At 37.5% G+C, this 22,334-nt stretch overlaps 2 protein-coding genes across 5 annotated transcripts in view; one reads left to right on the forward strand and one right to left on the reverse strand.

Annotated features, from left to right (window-relative positions):
- On the forward strand, positions 1–18,616 carry LOC139963683 (uridine-cytidine kinase 2-like). Its single transcript, XM_071964729.1, has 6 exons — positions 1–451; positions 2,237–2,375; positions 6,040–6,136; positions 7,733–7,878; positions 8,914–9,060; positions 10,189–18,616. Exons 1-6 carry the CDS (start codon positions 356–358, stop codon positions 10,365–10,367), a joined length of 804 nt encoding a protein of 267 aa, XP_071820830.1. The 5' UTR covers positions 1–355; the 3' UTR covers positions 10,368–18,616.
- Positions 10,851–22,334, reverse strand: part of LOC139963677 (actin-related protein 5-like) — a 22,739-nt gene continuing 11,255 nt past the window's right edge. For all 4 annotated transcript variants that reach the window (XM_071964709.1, XM_071964711.1, XM_071964710.1 and 1 more), the window contains exons 11-13: positions 22,029–22,224; positions 20,696–20,807; positions 10,851–20,273 (exon numbers count right to left, since the gene is read on the reverse strand). In XM_071964709.1, coding sequence (XP_071820810.1) covers positions 20,110–20,273; positions 20,696–20,807; positions 22,029–22,224 — 472 coding nt within the window. In that variant the 3' untranslated portion in view covers positions 10,851–20,109. The remainder of the gene's footprint in view (positions 20,274–20,695; positions 20,808–22,028; positions 22,225–22,334) is intronic.

Genomic DNA, 22,334 nt, shown 5'->3' on the forward strand with positions numbered 1-22,334 from the left:
GATCAAGGCTAAGTAAATTTACCTCTAGGATCTGTTGTGCAATGAGTAGTATATATTGGAAAAAATGTGTGTAATGAAATGATTTTAATTTGTGGATTAGGCTGTACTATATATTTTCTACTGAAAACATGACAATGAAGAACATATGAAGCCATCATGTAGTGATATATGTTCTCTTATAGTGGAAGGTTAATACATTATATGTGTCAACATTGTGCATGTGGTTCGGCGCGCTACGTATCCGATGTACATAAGGTATATGACTGCATCATACGTAGGTTGTTGCAAAAGTCAGTTGCAAGTTATGCCCCAAAAAAGTGTCTTCTAAATCTTCATCCTTTGTCGGTCTCACGGAATGGCAGGGGATAATGCTCAAAGTCTCGTGAATGGTCATACAGAAAATAAACGTCCATTTCTAATCGGTGTGGCTGGTGGCACGGCTTCTGGGAAAGTAAGTCCTGTTTCAAGTTCCTTTGTTATTGATGCTTCATGATGTCAGAACGTAGCCTAGGCCTACACTAGTCTATACAGTTGGGCTACAACGACTGACAGCTTTAGACTGAGTATATTCAGTATGCTTTTATAAGTTGTGTTCACGTGCATATGATTTCTATCAATAATTCTTTCTCCATATCATACTGTACCATTAAAAATTATTTCAGTAACAAAGAGCACAACGTGACCAAAGCAATTGTGTAATGATAATTATATACTGTACTGTAGTGTAGCCAATCAATGATATAGGCTTAAAATTAAATTAGGCCTAACTTAAGTTAGGCTTAGGTTATCTTGTTTAAGGTAGTCTAGCCTAGGTCTAACTTAGGCTACACTATACTGCACTAAGTGAGTTACATGAATACAGAATAGCAAACAGCTCCTCCTTGAGCAATTGTTTGACAAGGACCCAGGAGGTGCAGTCATAATCATTAAACAATGCTAGTATTATTATTACGACTCAGTCAGAGTACTGTGGTTCCACACCAGGGTGTAGGCTCATAAACTTTTCTGCTTAAATGCATTTGCAGAATATCCTGCAACTACTGACTCTCACAGATGATGACCGTAAGTCCCTGCACATGATGTAGCCACCAATGTATTGTCATCTCAAAAGCCCTGTGTATGAGTTGCTGGATATTCTGCAATTGCCCCAATTTTTTAATATGAAATAATCCCTTTACGTGCAGTTAAAATTAAATTAACAAAAATATTCTCCGTCACCATCATGACTCTATTCCAGGATGGAGGCTCATTGGTCTTTTAAAAGCATTTTCTTCTAATAATATCTCTATGAGCGCTGTCAACATGACATTATCAACATTGGTTTTGATCACCCAATGGAACTGTGTGTCCACCTCAGGACGGTGGCTGGGTGGACTTGGACATTTTAGGGGGCATTTTCTTTATAACATAATATTAATATGATTTTATTCACTGTGACTGCCAACAGTGGTGGGGTTATTCTGACAGTTATTCTAACCTAAGGCAAACTTTCAAAACTGTTACTAGCCTACAGTAGACTAATGTACAGTAGGACATAGGTTCTCCACAGCAAAAGTAAAACAACTTCCAGTGTCTAAGAAGCTGCTTGTTATGCTAATACAAGAAATCAAGCAGAAATTTCCAGTTACCTGTCTTATTTTCAAAATTTGACCAGTATACCAAAAAATATCAGCCAATCAAGCTTTACTATTTGGTCAAAGAAGTGGCTTTACACTATGTTTGCTTTTGTTGATTCGTATTGAAGCGGACTTCGTTGGCAATCATTTGCTTCAATCTAGTCCCTGAATATGCAGGGTATGATGTTAGTTTTCAAAACTTTGTGCAGCATTTTCAAAGGCTCTGAAATTCTGAAGTAGGAAGTTAGGATCAGATCTTAAACCTGGTGTCCAGCATGTAAACCAGAAAATTTGTTAAATCCATTTATACTAGAGACAACTTCAACATTGATTAGAGTATGGTAAGTCTTGAGAATTGAAGTGGGCCGATTACTGTCAATAAAAATATTTTACAAAGGGGGATTTTGTAACCTTGACTAGTAGAAGATGGAAAAAATAAACAACAACAATTATTGCCCAATTGGTGCAAAGTTTCGGAACAATACTAACTGCAACTTTTAGGGGCTACCTCCGATATTAATACCATGGAAAACTGCAAAAGCCCCTTCATGTTTGACTGTACATCTAGTTAAGTTAATAATTCACACTCAATTTTTACCTCCACGTTTTCATCTCAACAGTCAACCGTCTGCGAGAAAATTGTGGAGGCGGTCGGTCAGACGGAACAGAGGAAGATTTGCATCATCAGTCAGGATAGTTTCTATCGTGACCTATCGCAGCAAGAACAAGCAAAGGGTACCATTAACTTTGACCATCCAGGTGAGTGAACAGGGTGAATTAAAAATAACAATAATAATAATAATTTTATATTGTCACATTATTACAATGCATTTTCCATTTTGCATTTATAGCGCTTTAAAAATTAAAAATTTTTGACATATAAATATTTTAAATTTTAGGAATTTCCCATTTGCATTTTTTTTTTTTTTAATTATTTTTTTTAAATTTATTTTTTTATACAATTTGTCAGATTGTATATAACAAATTTTCTACCCTTTTTATACCTTACATTATCGATTTGAAGATTTATATATTTGTATATCATGTTTGTTTGTATTTTACTGTAAAGCGCCTTAGAGCAATTTCTGATTGGATAAGGCTCTAGAGAAATTTTGTGTAATAAATAAATAAAAAAAATAAATTGAAAGAAACATCCTGGTGTTCTCGCACAGCTACAGTACAAACTGAATATTAGAAATGATTGGCAAAGACTACATATCATCCCAGAATGATCCACTCTATGCTTCAGCCTGCTGCCAAAAAATGTCTTTTGAAATGTATAGAGCAGATTTTTAGCTCATACCAGCATGCTGGTGTGAGCTATTGTTACAGTGCAGCGTCTATCACTCTATCCGTCAACAATTGGTAAAACCGCTGCCACTCGCACAGTGTTTGATGGAATATCATGAAACTTGGACACAAGGACCATTGGGTATAGGGCCATCAGAGATGGTCCAAAATTTGGGGTCAAAGGTCACCTGTGGGCCGTAATGGGCCATTTTGTGGAAATACGCAAAATGCTTCTTCTCCTACAGATTCCATGGTACAATGTTGAGGGTTTGTCACGATAGTACTATGGTAGTTTTACCTTCAGGGTGTTCATGAATTTGAGATCAAAGATCAACTAGGGGTCTTTTGTGGCCCGGGCCGCGGCCCTATATTTTCAAATTGCTCCTGTTCGTACAGTGTATGGCCAATTATAATGAAACTTGGTCACAATGTTCCTCGGGATGAGAGTTACGAGGGGTGTTCGGAAAATTGAGGTCAAATGTCATTTAGGGGGTCATCGGGGGTCATTCTTTGTAATATTTTCAAATATCTCAATCTCCTCAAGATTTTGATGGATCATATTCAAAGTTGAACTGATGATTGTTGGATTGTGTATGAATGAGGTGATGCCTAAATTATTTTTGGTCAAAAGTTAATTAATTACAATTAATCCCCATTGTTTAAACAAATCTGAGACTTCACTTTTTGCCAAAGCTCCTTTAATTTGTCTCCCAGTTTCTGCAGTGTTTGTTTACATTTGTGGTAAAGCACAGGCTGTTAGTGGAATTAAAGCAGGACAAGGAGTTGTTATTAACTGTTGAACTGTAAGCATGAGAGCCCTATAGCCAATCAGCACTTGCCGATTCTTAGAAGTCTTTGAGCCTGAGGTATGTAGGCAGCTTGTGAAGTTATGTCTTGTAGGGAGTGCTTGTGAAGTTCTGTCTGCTAAGGTAGAGGGGAGAAAGTTTAATAGGGTAGGTCAGTGGTATTGTCTGAGAGAGTGGGTAAAATAGGATTTAAAGGGGAAAATAGGAATTATAGCCAGTGGTGTGGCCAGGGTTCTGCTAACAGGGAGGGGGGGGGGTATCCCTCATGGGCCCAAAATTGGTTTTGTGGGCCATACATTTTTAAGCTCGAAAAGGTATGAGCTTCTGCACCATTGGTGCTCTAGTTGAAAATTTTTCTTTTGGGGGGGTAGGGGGTTTGGAGGGGAGGGAAATGTGGGGTTGTTATTCACTGCTAAACTGCGACTATAGCTCATTGTGTTGATTGATGATAAAAAAAAATATCAAAACTCAAGTAATTATTATTGAAATAATAGAACAGTGGGTTTTGAAACCTTGTTGACTAAACACTTACTGTAAAACCTTCTTTCAGAGTACTACTACTATGCATTATGCCAGAACCAACTCGTTTTTGTTTCTTTGATTTTTCGTGCCCTATGTATGCCATGGTCTTGCCAAACTATTGACATTTTTATTACAGACAGCTTTCATACAGTTTTTGTTTCAAATATGCTTTATGTGTAGTCCCAACTGATTCTGTTGAAATTGATGAAGTTTAAGCTTTGAAGTCTAGAAACCTAAAATTTTACAAGATTCAGACTTCAGTATCCTTCTTTACACTGTAGTTTACACTGTAGTTTCCTATAGGTGTAAATATAATAAAAATGCACACTGTATGGTATGGTTTGCCTACTGTATGGTATTCCTACTGCATGGTACGCAGGGATGTGCTCACGCTGGGCAGCACCAGGTGGTTGCGCCCAGCAGTTCTGAATGCCGCCCAGCACAAACAGTATTTTAAACATTTGCGCTCAGCACTTTTTTGATGATAATTTGACAAATTTTACCATAACCAAAATTTAGGAAAATACATGGCACAGAATAGGAAAAATAGCACCACCTAAGCATACTTCATGTGCAAAATCTGTCCAGTGGGAAGGGGGTACTGTACCCCACCCATGAGATCCCTCTCCCAGGGTGTGGATCACACTACCGCACAATCTGCCCGGAACCCAAATATTCCTGAGCACATCCCTGGGTACAGTATGGTATGCCTACGGTATGGTATGCCTACTGTACGGTATGCCTGCTGTATGGTTACTATGGTATGATATCATTGGTATGCCTGCTGTATGATATGGTACTGTATGCCTACAGTATGGTATGGCATGCCTGATTTATGGTATGCCTATTCTATGGTATGGTATGCCTGCCATATAGTATGGTATACCTACTGTATGGTATGCCTACTGTGTGGTATGATATGCCTACTTTATGGTATACCTACTGTACTGTAACTAAAGATAAACTGTGTGTTCCTTGTCCACCTAGTACCGTACAGTGTCAGGTATGCAATTAGGGCCAATCTCTCAGATATTAAAGACTATCGCAGTTAAGTTGATTATGCATGCATAAGTGTAAATTTGTTAAAATTAAGAATATGAAACATAGGTACAGTACAGAAGAATTTGTTCATAGCCCGACTGATCTTTCTCTGTTTACAATGTTTTGATAAAATGATTTGAATTTAATTCCATCTAGTTTGAACATGATCACAGCAAAGACTTTGAACTTTTACCAACCATTCAAAATATATTTAGCAAATAGAAGGAACATACTGTATAAATTGGTGTAGGCAAATTACTATTTGTTTTTGATGAAGCCTTGGATCACTAAGATGACATGACATTTGGTATGTTTACATTTTGAAAGGAAAAACTATACAGGTCAACGAGTAAACTAACAAGTCAAATTTTCACAAGACCAAGGCTTTCCAAGTACTGTGATCCATTTCCTGGAGGGGAACATGTTTAATACATATTGCAACATATTGCAACATATTTAGTACGTAATGTATATTTAATACGTGGCCATCATCTGTAGCCCCTGGCTCTCTTAGGTACAGTAGTCAGAAGATACTGTATGGAGATGGGGTTGTCAAAGTGTCAAACTGTACCCTCTGGCATACAGTATAATGTAACCCTTTAAACTGATAACAGAAGCGATATGAACTGCTGATAAATAATTTTCAAAATAATAGAAACTAGGAGTTAGTCAAAGCAATTTAGCTCTACCATAAGCATACAGTATGGTTAAGATGAGATGAGGCTAAAATTGATCAAGGTATGAATTTTTCTATCAATTTATAGATGCCTTTGATGAACGGTTGATGACATCCGTGTTGAGAGACATAGCCGCAGGAAAAACTGTCCAGATCCCAGTCTATGATAAAGTCGCAAATGCAAGGTACCTTCAAATTCTTCAGAAAGCAGTTTTTCCTATTTTGAAACAATTGAAAGTTTGATCCTTCAGAGCAAATTACTCAAGATGAGATTGCAACTCCCACTTTGTTTTTTTTAATTTAATTATTTTTATAATTTTTTTTATATTTATTCCCACTAAAAAAAATTGAACTGAAATGTGCCAGTCAGTACTGTTTTCCATAATTTGTAAATATTCTAAACATTAAGGACATAAGGAAATACTTGTTATTTACAAATTTGTTCATTTTAACGAAAGCATCTGAAAACCAATGATTAATTTTCAAAAAAACGTGCTTAAAAAATGTCTGGATTAGAAGATGCGAAAATGACATCTTGATGGCTGGTTCATTTGTGACTTCATTTACACCTTTTTCAGAAACTTTGTGACTGAGTCAGTGGCCCACGTCATGACAAATGAGTTGCACGAATCATTGTGTTTCTCAATAATGTACATTTATTGGGAAATATTATTCTTCAAAACAAATTCCAATTTTGATGGTTACTTGACTTTTGAGTACCTTGGGGCAGCTGTGCAAACATTGCAATTGTTTATATATGTATTTATTTATTTTATGACATTGAGATCACAAACCAACTATTGTACTGCAATACAAAATCCTTAGTAAAATGAAAAATGTTTTTGAAAGAAAAAAGTTATCTTAGTTGAAACAACGATATCTAGAGTTAAATAGAAACTACATACAGTATGCAGTATTGAAATCCTAGAATTTCACAATCGTTACTAGTGATCAAAAGAAACGAATTGACTGGCTAAACCAATTTCTCACGGGCACTCTCATGAAATTCTACACACATCAGTGACCGTACAGTCTGATTGGAAACAGCTCAATCAAATCAGCTGAACAATGAAATGGTAATTCAGAGCTTTTGATTGGTACGGAAGTCATGCCGATTCTTTGACTGCTGATGGTGACCGACTTACCATGTGTTTATGTTCTTAAAGTCTGAAAAATGTCAGGGCCGTTTTTTGTCTCTTTCCTACTGGCAAATTATGAAAAACGACGATGGCATTTAGCCAGTAAATAGCCTCAAAATTTGAGGCCTGGATGCAGTGGTTTGGGTTTACAGCAAAAGTGAAGATATATTTGTCTTCTTTGTAACCGTCAGAAATTAGAATTCACATGCGTCGTAATGAGGGCGTATTATACGTATTATAGTGGGAAATAAATGCAGAAGAACCAACAGATACAATTAGAAAGGTAGTACGCAGCGGATCTGCAGAAAAAGTTGGTTTTTGGATTACTGGAAAGATATATTCAGACAGGAGAATATGGTGATCATTTATAGTAAAGGGGGGGGGCGCTCATGTCATTTTTGTGAGTTTTACTGTATTTTGAGTTCAACGATTTGCATCACGAAAAGCTACTAAAAATCCTGTTCTTCGTCTTTTCTTGCCCAATAATTTCATGTGACATTCCAGGTTAACTTATCGTATATAGGAATCGGGGATAGATCAAATGAATTTGGTTTGGTCACTTGTTGGTGAAGCATGAAACTGGCTATATATATATCATCTTGAGATTTTAAACGTTTTAAAACTTTTTCTTGTGCTTTGCAGAAAAAAGGATGAGTTCAAAACCATCTACCCGACAGACGTGGTAGTCTTCGAGGGCATCCTGGTTTTCTACTTCAAGACCATCCGAGACTTGTGGCATATGAAGCTCTTTGTCGACACCGATGCGGATACAAGATTGTCCAGAAGAGGCAAAGATTTTTGAGTTTTCCTACTCTTTGTCTCTGGTTCTATGTATATATACACATTTATGACGTGGTCGATTTAGAAGGGGGAAAAATGGGAAAATTCTAATTTCAAAAACTTAAAAAAATGCTAAAACTTCATAAAATTTCAAATAGGATGGTTGCCTCCATCTTGGAAGGCCGGTCTCCGAAGGAAAAGTATTCTCATCTGGCCTGCCATTTTAATGTGGCCAATGTTAAGATAGTAACAATGTAACATAAAGGGACCTGTGCGTAATTTTGACAGCATTTGCTGCTATAGTTCCATTCCCCTTAGAATTTCATTTCTTTATCTGGCATACAATAAGCTACTATCCATTCCTTCCACCTGTGTTTACCAGAGAGATAGATGTGCGTTTATTTTTGCCACGTTCTGTGTTTTTATGTGTTGCCTGGTGGCCTGAGGTGATTAATTTATCTCCATGGAGGAACCAAAAACATTTCAGTAGTCTTGTAGACAATCAGTTTGTTTTAATAATAAATGCAGTTATTGAGACCTTGTAATATACAGTACATGAAAGATTGTGTGGACTCGTCTAGCCTGTTTGAAGGACTAGACCAAAACACCAGGCATAGTTTATCCGAGAGAAAACTAGCAAAGATTGTTTAAAAATCATTCTTGTGGTGCCAGATTACTTGATTTCTTACAAGATTGCAAGCTTTGAGGAAGTTAGTTACAAATCGCAGTCCTTCCAAATCAGTTATTTTCAAGTGTGGACAGAATATATGGTGACATACAGCATTGACTCATTGCTAACACTGCCCCTGATTGGTACCTGTAAAATATATCACAATTGACTTGTTTACAAATTTGCAAATGAGAAAATCAAAATCAAGCCTTTACATAGCTTTGCTTTAGCAATGTTTATTTCAACAGATGAATGTTTCTTGTTGCTTTTGTTGCCCTTTAGGCTTTCCAAAAGAGTGCAGACTATTACAGGACAGTGATTTCTTCATTATACATAATTTGTTTTTGATCTTTAATCTGTTTATACTATACAGTGTTGAGAGATGTCAAGGAGAGGGGTCGCGACCTCCAGACAGTCCTGTTGCAATATGTAAATTATGTCAAGCCAGCTTTCGAAGAGTTCTGCCTTCCGACCAAGAAATACGCTGACGTCATCATTCCAAGAGGTGCTGAAAACACAGGTAAGACTACCACCGTTTTTAAATTCACAAATTCTGTCAAGATTCCAGATTGGGCTGGAGTCCAGTTAGAAATTAAGAATGTGGGACCATGTCTGCCTGAATTTTTTAACACTGCCTACTCATTCATTGTGGCCATGGGTGAAGATAGGATGCCCCAGGTGCTGAACATCACCCTTAACTTCCCTACTGTGTAAATGAATATTACCTAAAAACAAATAGTCTTGAAGCCACTTTTTCATGTCGTCGGCACCAACTTATTCCCCTCATGCAGTATGCTGATTATGTAGTGGATAATGATTTACAATCAAGCACAATTTGGACAAGATTGTTTTGTTAACTACCTTCCGAGGTGGTTAGGCTTCATTGTGACATACACTAATTAGGGTAGGATAGTGTTTGCTGTGGTAACAGGAAAAACTGCAGGAGAGAACCGTTTTGCGTCAGAGTGTGAAAATACAGGAGAAGTTGCCAAACAAATCATGTATGATTCTTTGGGGTGCTTTGTACATTGGTTTTGTAATGCTTTGCACAGTGCACAAAATTTGAAGATTTTGTAAACATGTTTTTAAAACTATTTTGTTGACATTGTTAAATAAAGACAGATGCACATCAGTGTACTAATTGTGTTTCGGCGTATATGACTCTTCAACCTTTTAAAGATCAGTAATGTAGCAGAAGGTATATGGCTACCATAAGTTTGAAAGTAACTGAATGACATTGCACTGGTCACTACTAACTTAACACAGGCTAATCTGTGGCATAATTCATAAAGAATGAATTATGCATTTTTGTGAATAGAATTTTAGTTACGTTCATCAAATGGCAAGTACTTTGGAGAAAAAAAATTGTAGCTGATAGGGTCTCATACGTGACAGGGTTTTGAGCAGACCTTTCTTGTGGGAAGATCTTGATAGTCAGGCCAAGCCCCCTCCCCTAATGTGCATGGTATTACCTATACACATGCAAATTTTTAATTTGCAATTATAAACTGGCTGTCGGTGCACATACCAAGTTGCTCCTGTGTCAGACTTGTGACATAGAAGTCACTATTTCAGAAAAAGTTGCTCCTTGATCCCAATTTTTTGTTGTTGATTCCACCGCTGATTTTTGTATCCTTTTACACGGTAGTCGCAATTGGTCTGATAGTCCAACACATTCGGGACATTCTCAACGGCGGCCTCAAAGCCAAAGTTGACAACTGGCACAACATGGTAGGAGACGGTCTAACCGTGAAGGAGAAACCGGCCACGGGCCGCACCCGTAAGGTGTCCCAGTCCCTGGACGGGAGTGGAGGGAGGCCGCACTAGCACACACGTAACACCTCACCAACTCAAATGTCTCCGTGTTTTGCCAAACGGGGACGATGGATAATCTGCCAAATAAGGAGATTGGGAGACTAAGTTCACAGGTTTGTCGCAGAGTGGCGGTGGAATCGCCAATCTCACTCAGGTCTCGTTGTAAGAGTTGCGAAAAGAGAATGTGTATCTGTGAGATTTATTCCATATGGAAGTGGAAAGTTGCAGAGAAGGTCTTGTTTCGAAGAAATTCTTTTCTTTAAATATTCTGGAGAAAGAAGCCAAAGCTCGATATTGGATTGGCATTAGAGAGAGAAAAGAAAAAAAAAGAGTGTGTTTTATACTTTGGAGTAAATGGTAAAGCCACAATGAAAACATTTTCTTTTCTTTTGGCCTAAGAGGCAAATAACTTTCCTCGTTAACTTAATCGTTCGAAGGAACGGACATTTTATGTCAATATTTTTATGAAGCAACCTCGTTTTGACTTCTTTCACATTTCTTCATTTTTTTTGTGAGATATATTTTCTCTCTGCAAGCAGTGTGTCACGTAATGCCCAAAATTTGGTAACTGCTTGGCGGTTTTACTTTACGTCGACCCTTCCTCTGTCACCTTTCATGATTGGTCAGTACTTTCTTGACTCATCGATCATGGCATTTGAATTTCCAAATTTCTGGTTACAGTTGATTTAGGAATGTGTTCCATAATGAACTTTTTTTTTGTTGTTCTCTTTTCGGTTGTTATGTGTTTCTTACAGAAGCATCACAATTCCCCCCCTTTTTTCCATTCCAGTATTCTATTTTGCTAAATTGTTATTGTAATGATTTTTTCTATATTGTTATTTCGGAAATGACCTTGTTACACAGAGTGCAAGAAGAGAATAAGTTAAACTTACTTAAAGTGCGTGCGAACTACAATTCATCAGTGCTGTGATGTGTGGGTCACATTCCCATTTAACTGTACAGAAAGTATGAACGGGTTATTATTATATTACTTTTAAGTTTAACAAGCATTGTGACATCAGATGCATTCCTATCGAGAGAATCAGATGTAGATGAAAAGGTAATGAGGCTTTTGTTGTGACTTTTTTATTTCTAAACTCTTCTGTATTGTACTGTACTGTACATTGCAGTACATAACAGTAATGTGGTTAACTGTACTGTATGTTACTGTACTATGCAGTGATATATACTCTATATTTATTCTCCTGTGCTGTTCCATACACTAATGTTCTACAGTGTACAGTAATGTGCTTGACTGTACTATGCTGTATTCTAATGTACTGTATGTTACTGTACTGTATGTTACTGTACTGTACACTAATATACTATAGTGTACTTAATTGTATCTGTACTGTACATTGCAGTACATAACAGTAATGTGGTTAACTGTGCTGTATGTTACTATTCTCCTATGCTGTTCCATACACTAATGTTCTACAGTGTACAGTAATGTGCTTGACTGTACTATGCTGTATTCTAATGTACTGTATGTTACTGTACTGTATGTTACTGTACTGTATGTTACTGTACTGTATGTTACTGTACTGTACACTAATATACTATATAGTGTACTTTATTGTATCTGTACTGTACACTAATATACTATAGTGTACTTAATTGTATCTGTACTGTACATTGCAGTACATAACAGTAATGTGGTTAACTGTACTGTATGTTACTGTACTATACAGTGATATATACTCTTAATTTATTCTCCTGTGCTGTTCCATACACTAATGTTCTACAGTGTACAGTAATTTGCTTGACTGTACTGCGCTGTATTCTAATGTACTGTATGTTACTGTGCTGTATGTTACTGTAATGTACACTAATATACTATAGTGTACTTTATTGTATCTGTACTGTACATTGCAGTACATAACAGTAATGTGGTTGACTGTGCTGTGCAGTACTCTACTGTACTGTATGTTCCTGTACTGTACAGTAATAATAAGTTTAATGCAGCTTTTTGTGTAGATTTTTACATATGTTTGATGCTAACCACCCGTAGCAATGCTGAATTGACTAATGGTCTTTCACTGCCATGAGGTTTAATCGTCAAACAGTGTCAAGATCAACTCAAAAAGGTGTTTTAAACTTTGAAAGGAAAATACAGTGACCTTTCAACCCTTGTGCAAAATCCATCTGCCTGGATAAGAAATCTGCATTAATTCCCTGATAGGCATGCTTCTGATGTCACACAATGGTTTAACTTCCTAAGATACAGTACAGGGTCATATGACCTGCAGCACATTGTTGCAGTGTTAATCTGAGTGAGACTAATTCATGGTTACTACATGTCTCGAGTAAAAATTTCAGTGAGAGCCGTGGGTTTCCGTTCATTCTGAGGGTTTTGCCTGCATGATACACTCGAGGCCTTACGATGTCAATATGTTTTGTACAAAGATACGTATCCGAAACTGGAGCTGGCACGGCAGTCTGCTTCTCGATTGTTTTATGCGTATGATCAGTATTAAGGTCATGCACTGTGGCGTGCCAAAAGCGCTGGGAAATTCTTCCATAGTCATCTTAGCAATTCAGGGATTTGTTAGTTGTCTAGTCTTCTTAGCATATCTTAGACTGTGTTAACCTTTCAAACCTATGTCGTCCGATAGAAAAAGCCGAAGCGGCGGAGAGAGTGTGTGGTATCAATATACCGTCTTCTTGAGGTTCTTATTTATAGCCTACTCGGCATACTATAGTTAACACTCTGGCACCAAACCAGAGACCGGTGGTGCGGTGTCGTTAATACCCAGAGTCTGTGCATTTGTTTTCAACTTTACAAAGAGTAACAAAGTGCAAGGTTTGAAATCATGCAAAGCCTCTTAGAGGTGAAACTGGCCATCTTTTTTAAAAAACTTAAAAACATGTAACGAAGGGAAGAATTATTTCAGTTTCTAAACATAGCAATGTCTTTGAAGAAAGTTTGGAGGTGGGGAGGGGGCGGAGGGGTGATACAATTGGATATGTTTGAGCTGGGTATTATGCTCCTAAAATGTTCCCCAAAAATGTGCAGAATGGTTGAAATTTGTTGCTGTTTTATACTTCTTTAAGTAAATCTTGAAAAGAGGGGGAAAAAACCTTAAAAATAGAAAATGAAAAAGCAAGAAGCAAAGTATGAACTGCTCGCCAAGAGAAGTTTGTTTGAGAAATTTAAAAATTTGAAGAAAAAAAAAAGAAAACTTTGAGAGTATAAAAGTTTGATCAAGTGCAATCACTGGAAACAAAAGAAAATTTGTAGATCTTCTCTAAAATATTGGAAAACAATACTAATTAAAAGACAATAAACAAGTAAGTTATTTCACCTCACAAAGGAAACAATACGTGTGCTGTCCATGCTTATACACAAACATATAACTCTGAGCGCTATTAGAGCTTTCAAACTAATGAGAATATCTGGTGCAAAGCAGTATTCTATGAAAACAAGTTTGAGCAAAAAATGTGTTGTGTATGAATATTTCTTAATATGAAAAAAAAAAGTTTTTTTCTTCTATTTCTTTGTTTCTCCTGCAATTTTTTTTTCTTGGTTTTTTGCGTAATTTCTACACTGCGTTGTACAACATGCCGATGATAACAAACAGTCTAAAAATAAAGTAAGCATCTGGTTACAAGGGGGGGGGGTGAAATATTGATATTGAAACAAACAGAAAGATTGTGCCCGAAAGAAAATCTCGGAATGTTCATCAAATGATATCGTACCCCCCGAGGAGAGAAAACATCCTACTGAGATAGATTGTTTCTTTGGTCTACATATTTTTGTTACAGGTTTGTCTTCCATTTAAGTGACATATAATCTATCACTTGGACATTTCTACCTGTCACGTGACAGTCGTCTAGTTCTGTTCAAAATAATGCACAGAGAATCCCAGAAGTTGAAACCGTCGGAAGGTAAGAACCCCTCGGAATTTCACGAGGAAACTAGAATGTCATAAGGATTTTTTGAGCAATACGAATCAAGTTGAATCCTGTTTAAAGCAGAATTATTAAAAAAAAAAAAAAAAAGAGATCAAATCTGTTCTGTAACTTTGCTCTATGCATGAGACCATCAACACAAGTTTGGCGTTGTTTCAATATCATGATCATCCCCCAGCAAAAGTTATTAAGTAGCTAACAGAGAGACCGATCGGCTAGCCGATCTAAAAGGGCAGTGCCTCTGCGAGATTTGAATAAATTTTGAATGACTAACTGTACAGGGCTTGGATCCCAAAAAACTGTTTTTTTATTTATTTTTATTTTTAATACTTCCAACGCTGCAAGTTTGTCGTCACAAGTATGAAGGGTTCTAAGGTCACATCCATTCTTAATTTAATATCTTCATTTTATACTGCCAGTTTAGTGAGTTGAAAGATTAAATAACCTGTATTAAAGTATTCACTTTAAAGCTTACAGTGTAAGTTTTTCCTATATGAATATGTACAGTAGCACTGGTAGCTATAAACAGCCACACAGAAACTGGCTAACAATAGTCTGAAGGTGATTGCTTAGAGGGACATACTGTACCAGTGGCTTGAACGATATGAAAACAGATCTTGTACAGTCTTTAGCTTTTTTTGGTTCATTTTTTATTCTAGAAGAGAAAAAAAAACATTACTTGCCTTCTTTCTTCTCTTTTCTTCCCCCTTTTCATTTAACTTATTCATTTTTTTTGTTTTATTGGTAGTTTGTTTAAAAGCAAAGTGTAGCCTATGTGGGGTGAAATTCCAAAACTGGACTCTCTGGTGCTTTGGTACATTTATATGCATTGTTATTGTAGAATAAACTGTCTATACAATAATGTGTAGACAGTCAATTAGGGGTCAATCAACGGTCTCACGTGCGTGTTTTGCAGGAACGGGGTTCAAACTTCAAAGCGAGGCCTCAGGCCGAGTGCATCCAGCGATAGGGTAAGTTTGTGCATTATCCTGTGATGAACGCACGGTATACCATTGATTAACCCCTAATTGAGAGTGTCTGAAATCTTGTCATACATATTCATTAGTATGTTAGTGCATCCAGGGATAGGAGTTTGCATTTTTACTTTAGCAGCAAAACTATTTTTTCTTTTACATTTGTTTGTAGGTTAAAACTGGTACTCACATGCTAATATAAATGACTTGATGAAGAAGTATTAAACAGCAACACACAACCAAATTAAGCTTTGACAACTAGTTTGTTTGGAATTCAGGTTTGAGTGAAAGAACAAAGAAGCTGAAGTAACAATGAAGGAAGTATTTAAGAAACAATGAGTTTAACGTAAAAGAGTGGATGAATTCACACACTCACACTCACAAACAAACCCATACCCTCCCCCACACGCATTGTTTATTTTGCAGAAAACTTTTCTTTTTTCTTTTAGATTTGTTTGTAGGTTAAAACTGGTACTCACATGTTAATATAAATGTATTACATACTGTATAGTAATAATATGCATATGTCATTGGTGGATTGGAATGATGTTGCCATGAATATTCAGTGTCCATTGTAGTGTCACCTTTGAACTCAGGGATGGATTTTAATTGAAATTTTCAATGTTTTGGTGACAAAAAGAAGGAAACCAGAGCTGCACGGGGAGAAAAGCATAAACAATTGCCTCATATACGTAACTGAAATTATTGTAGACTACAGTACTCTGTGAGAAGGAACGGTGTTAAATCTCGATAAGTGGATTACATGATGCGCCGTTGTACGATATGTCACTCTGTCTTGGTGTCGATCAATGGAAATAACATTGTACAGAGCTGATGGATCGTTAAAAAAGGTCATAGGTCAATTGAGTCGATTTGATTTTTAACCGTCGTTCTGTTCATCAAGTTTATAGTATAAGCATTCCATGTAACTATCACTGGTGATGGACCACTTCTAGATGGGTCATTCCTTTAATAAGGGGGTGGAGGGGGTGGGGGGGGGGAGAGGAGTGTAGGGGTTTGCAATTTATAATAGTTCTGGTGGATACTTGGTGCATAGGGCATAAGCAAGATAGTTTCTGTGTTATTGTTTTCGGTGGGATTCACTCGGTTTAAAAGTAATTATAAGAGAGACTGCAATGTCTCTGTACATACAGGTAATTCATTATGTAGTACAATGAAAACAATACTAGTATTGTCTCACATGTGGACCCCCCTCCCCTGCCCCCCACCATCCTCCGTCCTCCGCCTTACTTAAAGGAATGACTCACATAGCTCTGGTAATAAGAATTTTAACAATGTTAATATTTTCACCTTGTTCAATGTGTTGAAATCTTCACCTCTGTATTGAATAATGGACGAAAAAGGTTTGTACGGCTTGCGACTGAAGCTGGCTCTTTCATTAAACAGAATCAGTTACAGAATCTTCTACCTCACCAAATTAAGAATCTAGTGCTCAATTACGAATCTACAGTCACACCTATAAATATCGATAAATGAGAGAAACATTGTGAAAGGAGGAGATCCTTTGGTTGTGTCCTTCTAGAAAATAAAAAGAGCCATTTCTTATATCGTTCTATTTTTGACTTTCTGACGTTATAACCGCATCGGTGGGGTCTCACCGATTTCAGGCCGGAAAACAAAATCCGATTCCTTCATGTTTTTCCAATGATGTTTATGTTTACTATGCATAGGTTACTATGCATAGGTTACTATGCATATGTTACCATGCATAGGTTACCATGCATAGGTTTCTGTGCATAGGTTACTATGCATAGGTTACTATTCATAGGTTACTATGCATAGGTTGACTGTTTGTTGAAGGAACGGAGGTCTCCAACCACACCTAGAATCGACAGAGGGCGCTATCATATCGGTCCAATGTAGTTCAGCGAGGCTTGAAAGATTTTAACGGTGCAGCGAGTTGATCACTAGTTAGTGTGTAAAATTTCTTTTGCAAAAGAGATCTTTGAAAAGGTTTTAAAAATAGGTTTTGAGGTCAACCTGATTGTTTTGAGCTCCTTGTTTTCCAAAACAATTTTTAATTTTTTCCACTTTGGCCAAATTGCAGAATTTATACCTTGAACTAAATGATTACCCAGCGTATCATCCAGCAAGCGCTTTCACAGGATGGCATTATTTTCAGATATCTCTGTAGACAGTATAGCTGAGAGGCATTTATAAGACCGGCATGATAGCGCCCTCTATAGAAGCGTTGGAGAGTCCCGTTGCAACAAACCTTTTTTTTACTGCTATTCTTCATTACTGCAAGTTTAATGTGTACCTTATTCATTCACTCTCTAATCAACTCACAACACTGTGGTGATTAGCTCTCTCTGTTTACACCTTGTCACTTTAGAGATTTTAGAAAAAGATCATTTATTTTTCTCTGTTTAATATAGCCGTTAAAAATGGGTGCCAACTTCATACAGTTTTTATGAACGAACCAATTACAAAATACAAATTTTATGCTATACTTGTTACATGGGTATCTCCAGAGTTTGTTGGAGGATAAAATCCTCGAATTAAGATTCATAATTTGTAATATTGAGATGGTAATATTAAATATTGAATGTTACAGGGATAAGGTGTGTGCCTTGTATTGTATGTAATTTCATTCATCGTTAATTTTACCATTTTGCCTAACAACCTTATTTTTATTTCATCATTACATTTAAGTTTACTCTTGAGAGAGTTGAGAGAATGACTCAAACAGGCTGAGGGAATGGGAGATCCAAGATGGCAATTTGTCTGAAATATGTTTGGTAGAGACCATAGTATTGTCCCCAAATATGCTATAAAATATGCTGACAATGGTCACCCTATGCTGAGACTATGACACCTGGTTTTCAATTACCAACCAGGTCTTTTTCTTGACAAAGATTCTATTGTCTTCTCAGTGATCTCCCAGATGGTGTTCACAGTTGCTCTCCTCATTTTGCTCCTCGGTAGCCTCATTGGTCTCCTCAGGGGTCCCCTCAATCTCCAAGAGGCATTTTGAGGGTCAGAATTTGTTGAGGAAGCACTCTTGGGAATCCTTGAGAATATTTTGTAGCATGCTAAAAGTTTGGGGACAATACTAGATTACCATTGAACCAGAGACTTTGGCTGTAGAATCCTGGTTTATCCTGTGTGTTTATATTGAAGCCATTTGGTATAAGAGCTTTTTGCTGAGACTGAGAAAAGTGGACTGCCTTAATACTCAAGGTGATGAAGAGAAGTGTCTTTTTCTTTTGATCCAACACAGATAACATAAATATGACAACAAATCATGGCTTTTCTTGTTTTTTTCTTTCTTTCTTTCAAATTGTCCATGTTTTTCTTGAGTACTTTTGATAGATTTTCAGAGACAAAGAAATAAAAGACAAAATGCACAAATTTGCCTGACTTTAGCCTCTTTTTTTTATGATTTCTGTCAAGTGTCCGAGTTCAAAGTTAAATACGCATGATGTTATTCTGAAGGTTGAAGTATCTTGAACTAAGCAGTACTGTTTGTTCCAACAGCTTGTGTGTGTTTTATTAATACCAATGCATAGGTGACCATCATAAAATTACAATAAGTAAAGTAATACGTAACTATTATTTATTCATCGCAGGTGCGTTCCTATCCAATATAAAGTGTTTTAACAAAGAGTTAGGATCCATAGGCATTGCAATATCAGTGACAGTGTCACCAAGGAAACCCTTTCTCATGTGTGATGCATGTTATAAGCCTGTTTTTACTCCTCTCTAACAGCTAGGTTTCACGCCAAGTCACATTCTTGGCTATTGTGTATGATATGGAACGCTAATATATTACATTGGGTCTGAAATTTGTGCCTCAAGGTCAGCAAAGATTTGTTACTTAGCTCACTACTACTTAACATTGTTCTTTGGTACTTCCGATTACACTAAATTGTTACTACGTGGGTCGACCGACTCTGGTTTGCATGTCACACATTTTTCCATACGACACAACTTTGTACTCACGAAGAATAGATTGGTACTTCTGTATATGTATGCATACAAGATTTTTCTCCAGGGCTGAATCTGCACTTCTGAAAGATGTAAACTTAGGCTGCTATCTGGGTCCTGCAATCAAGGGTTTCTTATTACCTCAGCTCCTGCTTATCAAATGCTACCAAGAATGGAAAGTTTGTAGTAATCGGCTAAATAAATCAAATCTTCCTTTGGTTCTCGTTCCGTTGTCGGTACCGCAGTTTTGTTTCGTCTCTTGCAAACTGCTCACTTTTCTTCTGATGTGACTAACAGACTCCAGTCAGTGTCTGTCTGTTCCTAGGGATACAATTGACTGGCAGAGTTGGTTTGTCATACTTGTCAACACAACAATGATCTGGTATTCAATCCTGTAGACGAGTATTTATGCTTTGGGCTATTACTGGGCTGTGTGTTATCTCATACAGTGTCCATGGTCCAGACTTACGGATAACGGGGTCCAGCATTCGTATTCACTCCTGTCCAGACTTTGCACTGGTCAAAGAAACCAACGATGTGGTACTCGATCCTGTTGACAAGTTTTTAAACTTGGGATTTTACTCCAGGGCTGACTGTACTAAGTGTCCATTGAGTACCATTAAGTACTAACGATCTGGTACCCAATCCTGTTGACGAGTAATTAAACGCAGGATATTAATACTCCAGGGCTGTCTGTACTAAGTGTCCATTATCCCAACACATGGATGATGTGGACTGCTATCACGGTCCTGGTTTCATGCTTGAATTCCTTGATGTTGCACGTGTCAACACGGCAATGATCTAATACTCTGCTTGGTAGAAGATCATGTAGCCAGTACCCATAGTTGGACTGTTACTCAAAGGCTGTTTGTGCTTCATCCATCGTCATTCCAAAAGGACAGACCGACCGTTTAGTTTCATCTCTTCGCGGTTGGATAATAAGTGTTTGACGCTGAGTGTTCTTTCAAATATTCTCCTCCCTTCTCCAGATAATCTGCTTTGGTTATACTGCCCTCACTCATGAGATTTGGATCCATGCTCCACTTTGCTGCACCTTTCCATGCATCAAGAGCGGGATCGGCTTTGAAGATGAAAACAGAAACGGGGTTTAAAAATGAGAAAGAAGAGGCAGCTTGCTTATTAAACAGGAACCCATTTTCAAGAAATTAATGCCAAAAATAATGGGGGGGGGAGGGGGAGAGGAACAGGAAAAAAAGGAACATCTGATACTGTCCATGTTAATCATTGCATCTGAATATTTTGATAAGTTAATGATATATTTTATATTATACAGCCATGAGCCAAAATTGTTTGCTCTTTTCAAATATTCTCTACAGAGTACAAAGTAGCAACGGTTGCTTCCTTTCTCCCTACATCATTTAAGTCCGTATCTTCCCACATTCCCCACCTCCTCCCCCCCACCCCCTCTACTTTCCTTTGGAATTTCAGTTGAAATAAAGAGAGTAAACAATTGTCTGTATTCCAAGATTACTCTCCACTTACCTGCTTTAGTTACTTTAAATGTAGACTGGAATGGCCTGACAGCCCTAAGTTCTGCCTCTACTCTCTCCACCATGCTTGGATAGGCAGCGAGTCCACCAGTCAGGTAAACATTCTGCAAAGATATAGACCAAGAGATGAATTGATGAAAGTAAGCACAACTCTGATTCAACTAGGACCAATTACCAATACAACATTAACTTGAAAAAAACTACATTCTATACCTGTGCCTTTTAAAATTAAGTCCTTTGCAGTGGATCTTTTCCACACAGAGCTAATTTTAAAATTCCACCTGATGCACTGAAGGGGGTTGGAGAAAGAGGGGGGGGGAGCATAAGAGATGACAAATGCTGATAATGTAAATTGTTCATATCTGAAATGTACTTCCAATGTAAATAACAATGCAATGTGAAAATGTATCTGAAAAGCACGGACCAGGGGCACCATGCATGTATCGTGATGTGCATTGTGGGACCAGGTGCACGATTAATGTATCGTTATTTGCATTGTGGGACCAGGTGCACCATGTATGTATCGTTATGTGCATTGTGGGACCAGGTGCACCATGTATGTATCGTCATGTGCATTGTGGGACCAGGTGCACCATGCATGTATCGTTACGTTTATTGTGGGACCAGGTGCACCATGTATGTATGGTTATGTGCATTGTGGGACCAGGTGCACCATTAATGTATTGTTATGTGCATTGTGGGACCAGGCACACCATGTATGTATCGTTATGTGCATTGTGGGACCATGTATCATTATGTGCTGGGACCAGGTGCACCATGTATGTATCATTATGTGCTTTGTGGGACCAGGGTCACCATCTATGTATCGTTATGTGCATTGTGGGACCATGTATCATTATGTGCATTGTGGGACCAGGTGCACCATTAATGTATCATTATGTGCATTGTGGGACCAGGCACACCATGTATGTATCGTTATGTGCATTGTGGGACCATGTATCATTATGTGCATTGTGGGACCAGGTGCACCATGTATGTATCGTTATGTGCATTGTGGGACCAGGTGCACCATGTATGTATCGTTATGTGCATTACTGTTACAAGTACATTAAGCAAATGAGGAAAAGTTTTTCACTCCTCTCAAACACTATAACTACAGTACAACCCACCAGAACCAAAACAGCAAACCTGGAAGGATTTTCAAAAGATGGAAAAAAATGGAGACTGTATCCTGATTACTTTCTATTATTTGGCAACCCTTTGTTGTTACCCATCTATCAGTATAGTGATATTGGTTTCCCAAAGAATCTACCCACAAGCCCTTATATAAAAAAAATATATAGATATTTCATTATTTCAAATACCTGCACAAGTTTGCTTTGGTTATCTTGGTCGTACAGAGACAGGATGAATTCCATCGTCTCTGCCACTCCCCCTTGATCCATTCCGGCGATCGACGGTTGGAATAATATCTCGGGAACTCTGATTAATTCGGTACCCAGATGAAGCTGGTAATATTCCGCCACGTCAAATGTCATTTTCTTTTGGATGCTGTGTGAACTTTAAAAAAAAAATTAAACAAATGTAATCTATAACAGATAAGACAGTTAAACGGCTGTAGGAGTAGGAGGCAAGAAGGGATGGACTTATTTATAGTGTATTTCTGCGAT

The sequence above is a fragment of the Apostichopus japonicus genome, chromosome 22, assembly GCF_037975245.1.
Source record: "Apostichopus japonicus isolate 1M-3 chromosome 22, ASM3797524v1, whole genome shotgun sequence".
NCBI lineage: Eukaryota > Metazoa > Echinodermata > Holothuroidea > Aspidochirotida > Stichopodidae > Apostichopus > Apostichopus japonicus.